This window comes from Sinocyclocheilus anshuiensis, unplaced genomic scaffold (genome assembly GCF_001515605.1).
Source record: "Sinocyclocheilus anshuiensis isolate Anshui unplaced genomic scaffold, SAMN03320099.WGS_v1.1 scaffold252, whole genome shotgun sequence".
NCBI classification, from domain to species: Eukaryota; Metazoa; Chordata; class Actinopteri; order Cypriniformes; family Cyprinidae; genus Sinocyclocheilus; species Sinocyclocheilus anshuiensis.
The window spans coordinates 736,657-747,158 of NW_015554095.1; the positions used below are offsets into that span (position 1 = coordinate 736,657).

At 37.4% G+C, this 10,502-nt stretch overlaps 1 protein-coding gene across 1 annotated transcript in view; it reads right to left on the minus strand.

The window, feature by feature from the left end:
* Positions 1–2,148: 2,148 nt before the first annotated feature.
* LOC107669472 (zinc finger protein 438-like) overlaps positions 2,149–10,502 on the minus strand; it is a 10,011-nt gene continuing 1,657 nt past the window's right edge. The window contains exons 3-5 of the mRNA XM_016461711.1: positions 5,246–5,319; positions 2,522–2,745; positions 2,149–2,481 (exon numbers count right to left, since the gene is read on the minus strand). Of these exons, the coding sequence (XP_016317197.1) occupies positions 2,149–2,481; positions 2,522–2,745; positions 5,246–5,319 (631 nt within the window). The remainder of the gene's footprint in view (positions 2,482–2,521; positions 2,746–5,245; positions 5,320–10,502) is intronic.

Genomic DNA, 10,502 nt, shown 5'->3' on the forward strand with positions numbered 1-10,502 from the left:
CGTTCCTTCACTACTTGCATCTGAAGTGACTGCGCCATTGGGACAGAGAAGTTATGATCATTTAATGCAGGTTATAAATCAGAGCCAGAGCTGCTTGGGAAGCACTGAGGAATACAATATAAAATTTGATCGAAAGAATGTAACTCATAATTATAAGCGATATAAAATACTGGATGTTGCATTTGTGACCAAAATGATCACACTGGGATGGGAAACTGTGCTTTCTAATAGTTGTTTTAAATGTGTGTATTAATATTACGATATAATGGTGACATATAGTGATAATTTAAGGATGTAAGATATTTAAGCAGACATTATAAAAGCATTAGCACTCCTTCAGTGAATATTGGTTGTTGTATAAATATGAATCCATCATGTGTCCAGCTGAAATTGATTTAATTCCTGCCTTACACGGCTCACTGTTCTGTGCAACCTACAAATGAAGTCTTGCGGTAAATGTCTTTGTAATATGGAATAAGATAAGCCTTAAGAAGCAGCAGCTTATGTGTTCGCTTGTGCTCATTATAGAGTGATGACGGGAGAAATCAAAGTCAGGAGGTTGTTGCATACAATAAACACACCAACTATTACTGTCATTAGATATTTATTTTTAATTTAGGCACCAATAATCAATAATGCAGGGACAATGCTCTCTCTCGTACAAATGCTATTTAGGGCTTAGTTTATCTAAAGCCACAAACAGACACGTTTATCTATCACAGTGGCGGGGAAATCTTCAGAACTGGAAATGCTACCAGACACTTGTGTCATTACTGGCTTGTTAAGTGAAACCGATTCAAATGTTTTCAAATGTCCATCATTAAACAACCAATCACTTTAAATATAATAAGACCACATTTTAAACAAAATAATTTCTTTTCATTCTCTTTTTAAGGTAAATCAGGCTAAAGTCAGAAGCAATCCACCAAAGACAAGTTCTACAAAGAAGACACTTACGGGGTAATTTCAACAAGACAAGCAGCATTTATCTGTTTATTGACTGTTAATATCAACATGACTGACTTTAGGTTATCTAAAATATGAATTCAACTTTAAAAGACAAATGAATTGGTGCTTTGGGATTTGCTGTTCGTTTTGTGTCAAGAATGTAACGTTAGTGAACTTTATCAGTTCGCTTTACACAGCACCAGTTAAAGTAGATGACTGTTTACTGAACGAACACCAGTCAAAGGTTTGAACACACTTATTCTTTATCATTACTAATGTCTATATTTTCAGAATAGTAAAGTCAACTATGAAAAAAGAAATAAAATATATTTTATTTTAAGGCTGGAATACGCTGGCAGTATTTATTTTAGCTGTGGAATGAGGACTGAAACTGTGTGATTATGTGTATGTGTTTGTGGAATGTCACTGATAATTTGTGTTACTTTGAATGTTCTTTGACATGTTATTTCAAGCATGCTAATCATTCCCCATTTGTATTCAGACTATAGCAAATTTTCAATTTGTCTGAGTGGCAATGTGTTTTTGATGAGCCTTTGTTAGTCTGTTTCACCTGATTCACTCAAATGAAGCAGTTACTAACACACTGTGTCCACAAACCTTAAAAATGATCATTATCATCCTTAGCTTTTTCTATATGCTGGCAGTAATATTACATCTGCACCTGGGCCATGGTTATGTTTACGGCTGAATTTATGGTTTGTGAATTTTATAGATTATTTTCTTCTGCTTTTATGCACGTTAAAGAAAAAGAGCAAACATAAAACATTACAAAATTCAAGCATTACAAAACAACATTTGTGATGTTAAAAAACAACAAAACAACAGCATAAAAAGTCTATTAGTGGATTTATTTTTGCATTAACATTACCGCATCCTGCATAAACCACACAGCTGACACATGGAGCAAATAATAAATGACCCATTTGCAGTTAATTTGGCCCATCAATAAGCTTGCTCTCCCCTTTGAAGTCCAGGACATCCCATAGAAGGGTGGGATTTTCACAGTTGTGCTGTGCCCTCCAATGCTCAATAACGTGCTGTTTCTTATTAAACACCTTACTGCAAAGGATGCAGTTAAAGTGAGACCCCACCCTCAGGGATACACCTTTACTGAGGCCCCTTAATACATGGCCCTCCTTACCTATCATCTCCTCTTCGTCCTCCTCTTCTTGACTCTCTCTAGCTTCTTGATGGTGAGAATGGAGGTGGCGTTTGAACTTTGAAAAGGAGAAGAACTCCTCGTCGCAGTGCACTAGGTTGCGTGAGCAAGGGCCCAACGTTGATTTCAGACGAAGTAGGAGCATCAATTAAAACAAGATGCTCTGATACTGGGTCTGAACTCTGGTCTGATTTCACAGCAGGTGATTGAGCTTGTATGGTTGCAGAAACCTTGGCTGGACTCGGCATCTTGCTACTGCCTTTTTCTGGAGCGCTCTTGCTTCGCACCGGTTGGTATCTAGGAATAGGCAGCTTAAGGTTCTTCTGGATTGGCTGTTGCTGTTGTGTCTGAGGAAAGGTTCTTCTGGATTGGCTGTTGCTGTTGTGTCTGAGGTAAGGCCACCAATGAGAAGGTCCCCTCTTGTCCAGCCACCTGCATGAGTGCATAGTTCTGGGCAGGGACAAGGATGGATTTGGGGCTGACAGCCGTGGATGCTTCTGGAAGGGCTGAGGGAGGTTGGCAGGATAGAACTGCAGAGGATGGAACCACTGCTGGGGCTTTGGGGGCAATGCTGCGAAACTGGAGACCCTTCATTTGGGAGTGGGGCCGTGCATCACCTGTCAAAACAAGATAACGCCTTCAACTTTGTCATTTAAGAAACAAGATGTAACAAAAGTGAACTGAAAGAAAGAGAGGGTCTAACTCCTTTTTCATTCTCTCTCTCTCACACACACACACATCAATTTACCCTCAGGCAAAGAGTTTGAGCCCTCTTTGATTCAAGCTCGGCGTACTGCTCTTGTTCATGCTGCATCTCACTAAGTCCTATACCTCCTCATGCTTCCTAATGCACACTGACACGCACACACTTGCAGAAGGAATAAACCGCCTTTAAAGCACAACAGCTGCCCAGCAGTAGAATCATTATTACGTTAGTCTCAGCCTCAGACGTCATGCCCACGGACCGTTGGCTAAACGTCTGATGCATATGGGACACAAAAGTGGAAACACTTCAGGAGTGTCGAAGTCATCATCGGATTGGTTGAATTCTACAGGATTTCTGGGAGACGTGTGTTTTGCGTTCTTTAACGTTCCGCCTGGAAACAAAGCCAAACCCCCTCACGAAAGAAGAAAGCCGTAGTGTTTACAACTGTGATGACAAGCGCTTATCAGGATCAACTAAACGCAGGAGTTTCAAAAGTATGTGAAATATTTAAAGTTCACGGCATAGAATCTTTAAAATACGTCCGAGAGTTTTATACACCGGTCTGTTATTGTGGCGACATTTTCACGCCCCAAAACGTGACAATGAACGAAACGAACTGTGATTGGTTGTTTGACATGTCGGTCAAACGGCCTCATGGGCGGGCCTTGGCCAATGAAAGCTGCCATGGATTCCAGACCTTCAGCCGTCAGTCTGAAGGTCTGGCTACACGAGACTATTATTACGTGAACAAGAATAACAGTTAAACAACCATACTCAAAACAAGTCATGACTGTCCACACAACCTTGTGGCCTTCTGCCTAACAATTGTTGACGTGAAAAATAACAAATGTGAAAAAAACTCAGCAGTTATAAAAAAAAGTAGATTCACATTTATTCATTTGGCAGACACATTCATCCATAGTGGCTTACAGGGCATTCAAGATATGCATTTATTAGTTAGCATTTTCTTTTGGAATCAAACAAATGACCTTGTCACTGCTAGTGCCAAGCTTTACCAGTTAAGCAAACTATGTAACAAACTACATAGTTCTCTATAACTTTTTGACAAAAGAGATGCTTTGGAACAATGTTTGATTAATTAGAAATAAGTATGTAGTAGCAAGTACAACTAAACTAAGTAGTCAGAAAAAAAAGAGAGTAAAGTGTAGCTGTAAAGATTGCTGACGAAGATGGAAAAAATTTAAATGATGTTTCAGCACTCAGTTTTTAGAAGTCTGTAAGCATAAAACGGTAATTCCTAATCCCATTTAGGCCGCTATAGAATTAATTAGGTTAAAAACAGAAACATCATAAAGAGCTGGGCTTTTACTGGACCTAAAAGGGGAAGATGAGAACAGTTGAAGGGGAGGAGAGTACTCTATTTTAGGTGCAAGAAATGGGGACTTATTTTTAGCCACAGTCCCATGAAGAAAAATAAGAGCATCACGGACCAATTAGCAGAATGAAAGGTGAGGAGTTCAAAGGTGAGATCTGGTGTTTATGTTAGTAGAAGGGTTACGCTCTGGCCACCATGTATATCGTATGTAGGTCTGTTTTTTGTTGCGAGTACCAGAATGTGTTTGTGGGAATGAATTTAGTGTTCATATGTGTGTGTTTACTCCTCACTCATGCGTAAAGAAATGCAGGCCAGATGTTGGTCAATAGGTCATTGGGACTTACCTGATAGCCCAACATTACAAAATTGTTATCTAATTTTGTAGTTTAATTCTAAGTGATTATAGGGATGGACACAGGTACCTAAGTACTTGGAAGGGACTTTAAAACACATTAACATTTCACAGTGATCTAAATTCAGTAACAGTTACACACAAACATATCAAAAATGGCCCCCATTTTTTATTTTGTGACTGGTTACATTGTCATTTTTGATTCATCAGACAACAATTAGTGGCAATTAAGTGTCAAGATTATGGGACATTCACATAGAATGCATTTTTCCACTTAATAGATATGAGATGAATGGAACAGAATGTGTTTTTACCCCTTATTAAACATTAAAAATCTCTGTGTGATGAACATATAAAAAAAAGTACTCTTGATTTATCTAATCGACATTATTTATTTAACACACATACTTATTTACAAATTTGCACATATCACACCTGTACATACAAAATTGTCTATATTATATATTGTTTTTGCTTTTTTGTACATTGTCTATTTTGTATATTTTTATATTATTCTTATTATCTGTGTCCTGTCTTGTCACTGTCATTCTGTTGCACTGTGGAGCTTCTGTCACTAAAACAAATTCCTTGTATGTGTAAACATACCTGGCAATAAAGCTCATTCTGATTCTGATTCTAAAGCGCACAAAATCTTTGTGACTACAACAGTGATTATTATTAGTTGACCTTAAAAGATGAGCTTCATATTATCTCTATACTCACTTTGTGTGTGTGATTTCAGAGGGCTGGAACGATGCTCTTGGGTTTTCATGTCTGCCACACTGTCACTGAAGATCCTGAACAAACAATAAAAACAGAGAACAGAACTGAACCTCTGCTGTGTAATTAACACAATAGATGCTTTAAATTACAGTGTTTAAAGGTGTCTGCCTGCGTTCAAATGATGTCTTCTCCCCCCTCTCTCCCTCTCACTATCTCGATTAAAACCAGAGGACATTCCAGATGTCACACAGGCTCAGATTAGAGTCAAGGCAAAGGCAGAAAAACAACAGGAGGGGAAGGATAGAAAGGGAGTGAAAGACTGTTAACTGAGGAGGAGGGGACACGGAGCCAGGTGAGATGGGAACCAACCCTAATGTGTGTGTGTGTGTGGTAGTGGGACGAGGACAGGGGGGGATGTCATTTGGCCTGTACATGAAGGTCCTCATCTGTAGCAGTGAGATAGCAGCCTTGGAGTGTGTCCGTGTGTTGCGGGGGACTATATTTTAGGGAGGGGTTTGTCCAGTACCCTGTAGGTCTGAAAGGAGATGAAAGGAAGGGATCTGCAGGAGATAAGAGAGGTGGACACACACGGCCACTCTGGCTAGAACGTCCATATCCAGCGGCCATGAGCTCCGACTGCCACAGATACACACACACTTACATACACAGCACATCTGTCATATCTCTATGCCTCTACAAACTTCCCAATCTCTAAACACAACAGCGGTCTGTTGTACCATATTTTCGCTTGTTTAATCATGCCTGTGTTGGTTAATTCACCTGTTGTTCTGGGCAAGCTGTGAAGTCGTTAACACGTGTGAAAATAAACAAAATAGGGAAAAGATGAAGAGACAATAAACTGCACATGCAAAACATTCTCAGCCAAGTTCCTTCAGAAAAGTCAATGATTTTGTCTCAAAAGAAAAAGTCCACTGATCTGTTTGATATGGCAACTTTAAGTGTTAGAAAAGTCAATGTCTTTAAAACTGTGAAATAGAAATATAAGAATTATGTAGTTTTGGTAAAATAGTTATATGTGTGCACAATTTATATTTGTTTGAAAATGAATAACAGTTGCAAACATTCATTAGAAATGTAGAAAAGTAATCAAAAAGTAATCAATTGGAATCAGTTGCATTACTTATTACATTTTAAATAGGGTAACTTGTAATCTGTAACCTATTACATTTCCAAAGTAACCTTCCCAACACTGATTGTGATGTACATAAGAGTAAAACAGAATATCAAAAAAGAAAAAAATGTAGGGTGGGGACTTTGTTCTATACATCAGCTGTTCGAGTCAGATCTGGATGCCTCACGTGAAGAAGAAAAACCATCTTATAACGTAGTTGATGTGTACAAGGGTGTGTGTTTGAGTGAAAGGTCAGTTGTCTCTCTCAGAAGAGGAGACATTTTCAGAGAAAACAGCACTGTTTGCCTATCTCTGATTTTTTTTTTTTAAAGTTCCTTGTTTAGAAGAGACTATGCCTCTCCACAGCAGACTTATGGACACACAGTTTTGCACACTTACACACACACCTGCAGTATCTTATCTTGTGACAGCCAAAGCAACAAAATATTAACCAGAGGAAATGAAAACACAAACATGCCCGGTACATCATAACACGCTACGTACATGCATCTGCAAAAAGACTGCACTCTACAGGAACAATACAACAGATGTTAAAACATGTCAGTCAAGCAGAGCACCGTAACAAAAGAACCACATGAAATAATATCAACTCTGCATAACACACGCACAAACACACTCTTGAGTAATTAGCTGTCACCTGAGCCAATCAATGTGGAAGGGAAAAAATCTATTCCAATTTCAAAACTACAGGCTTGCCTGTACACGCAGATGTGGACTAATCAATAAGAAAAGCATCCCGCATCAGAAAGACGAGAGAATACAGAACTAAAATATTCCCACTGGCTAAATCATTTCAGTGTAAATCACTGAATAGTGAATACATAAAGGAATCTCTCCCATAAATGCTGCTGAAAGATATTTTGCAGAATATCCCTGCTGCTCTTTTTTAAACAATGAAAGTGAACGGGAATGAAAGGACAATACAAAAAAACAACAAAAGTACCACATAGTCTATATGATTTATGAAGTATGTTCCAAACTTTCTGTAACTTTAATAATATTTTTATGTTAGGAGCAGAATGAAATTTACGTTCTTCAGTGAAAAATGTAGTAGATTTTTGCGCATCCAAATATTTTGCATAGGCCGTTCTATTTAAATTTGTGATTGGTTGATTGCAAAATCTAAATATTAAATGGAACGGTAAAATAATGTTATTAACCGGTTGTAACAAAGTTCGTAGTTCGGGAAGAAGGAGGCGGGAACCGGCGAACAGTTAAACAAAACTTTAATAAAATAAACAAACACAAAATGAAAGTACAGCGGCCGCCCCTCGCGGACGACTGCCGCACACAAAACACAAAATAAAGTCCAGGCCTGGTCCTCTCTCGTCCAACACTGTCGTCACTCCTCCTTTTATCCTTCTGGAGCTCCTCCGTGGGACTCGAGACCGGTGAGTGGCGCAGGTGTCGTGCATTAGCATTTACTCCACCGGCCTCGCTCCCTTCCCACGGCTCTCGGCCCCGCCCCTCTCGTCACACCGGTTAATGGCAGTTTTCAAATTTTGATTCTGTTCGGAACTATTAAGTTTGATTTCATTTCTGTTTCTGGTTATGTTCCTGTCAAAATTTCGTTCGTTTCCAGTTTTCGTTTTCATTCATTGAGCCCTGATCTTGAGACTTGAGATTAGGCATATGCCGGTATCAAATTTTCATGTTGCGATTAATTGATATTGCTTTTATCACGGTATACAGTATTATCACAATATTGAAATTTAGTTGCAAAAAAGTGCTCTCATAATACAGTATAACAGGTTTAATAAAGTTTTTCTTATAACAAAAATAACTGAATATTTAAATACAATAAAGCAATACACCAAAATGTATAAAGTAAAAAATTTTACACAGATTAAAGTGCAAAAGAATTATAAAGACCAATAGGTAACACTTTACAATAAGATCTCATTAGTTAACCTTAGATAATGCATTAACATTCACAACGAGCAATAGCTACATTTGCTACAGAAGTTATTATTATTTGTTAAAAAATACATCTCTTAGTTTGTTAGCTCATTAAATAACACAGTTGCAACTTCTGATTTTAACAACGTGTTATTAAATATTGGAATTACCTAAGATTAATTCATGTTTAGAAGAATTTTTCATTGGCAGTTTATCTTAACTAATGAATTAACTAATGTTAACTAATAGAGCCTTAATATAAAGTGTGACTGAACATTAAAGAATCAAAACACTTTTAAACAACATCTAGGGCATGTTGTAGTCCAGATTAAAATGTAAAAACGTTTGAAAATAAATAGCCTATTAAGTGTAAATATTTAAGTATTTTGCACTGTGATGAACACCATAGCGAATACACAAATCTGAATGGCTGTTTAAATAATTTAAACACATTTCAGAAACAGAAAGTAGGGCAGCTACTTTGTTTACGTGGTTTCTGGGGTAACGGCTGCATTTCTGCTATTCAGCGCCATCTGCTGTCAGAGTGAAAGTGCACTTTAATCCAGAGCTCTCTCACGCCTCCGCCATGCGCTTCTCATCCATGCTTGTTTACATTAGAGTGCGAACGCATAGCTTACAGTGGTGTTGTGCATTGTGACCAGTTGATGGGAAAAGTATTCTCAAAATGCATTCAAAAAATCTAAATAATTTGTAATAAATAATTATTCTCTGTATTTTGAAGTGCCCACGATAACAATATTGTGCATATTCATTAAGGCACATGTCTACTTGAGATCCAGTGATGTTTGACTGAACTGATTTCAAACCCTGAGTGTCAAACTGCAAATTAAACCACTTTATAAATTCATTTTTTAAAATCCTTTTCGGAGCTTGTAAATTGTATGGAAAACACTGTTACACTAAATTATAATTAGTATTATAATTAAATAAAATAAAACATTTTCCATGTCATACTTCTCAGGACATAAAATAATATTAGCAGTAAACACGTCTGGATGCTTGAGAAAAGGATGGTTGAAAATTTCATGGAAATGTTGCAGGAGTTAAAAGATAACGGTGTGTCATAATTTCACTTGGCAGTGACTTTTTTTCTTGAAGACACTGTGGTGAGGAGCCTCATTTCCACAGAGCTGACCAGACAGGATGCTGTAAATCAAGGTATTGAACTTTGACCCACGGAATGCAGTCGCCAAGGGCAACTCAGTGTGTCACCTCTACAGTGAAGTGTTGGAAAGGAAGTGACTGCGACAGTCAAAATGACTCTCAGCACTTGGGTTGATGTTGCATGAACGTCCACAGTAGGAGGAGGGCAAGTGCTACAATTATGCATTTAGTTGGGTAATTGTAGCTTCTAGAATATAGAAGTGAGAAGGCACAGGCATTTGGGAGGTTTGGTCTTTGATAATAGCATTCAGCCAGATTAAGTGATCAGGGGGAGGCCAAGAAACCGTAATGAAAGTCTGAGAACCTGTGGCCAGAGGCTAAGTCTATGTGAGTCACCTTAAAATTTTTTTACCTTTAAATGACCTTTTGCTGTTTGGTGTGACATTTGTATTCATTAAGTAGGTCACACAGTAGAGAAGACTGCCTAAACCCTCAGACTCCATCTTCAACCAACTCCCATAACACCATGCTTCCCTCATTTCATCACTATGCCCTCATTTCCAAATTTCTCTCCACTTCCTTCTCTTTGCCTCTTAGTACTAGGGTAGCATGGTGTAATTCTATTAATGCTTGCTAATGCTACTTTTTAATGCTTTCTATTGTGTTATGTTTATTTTTACTCTTTTAATAAATCCCACAAATAGTCTCAAACTCACAATTTCACTCAGTCATGTTCACTCGTTCATTGAATTAGTCAACAAATCCTTTATTAAATGAACTCACAGAATCTGTTAGAGCAGTTACCAAATTAAAACATGCAAATCGTTTTTTTTGTCCTCAAAAAATAATTTCTGATGTCAAAGGATAGTTTCTGTTGAAATTCTTTCATCATTTACTCGTCATATAATTCCAAATCTGCATGATGTTCTGTGCAATGATCTTTTTTTTAAATATTAATAAATAAATTATATATTTATTTTTTAATATAATTTGTATATATAAATGTATATATTTATATATCAATTATATATATATATATATATACATATATATATTGACCTTTATATATATAGCACTTTT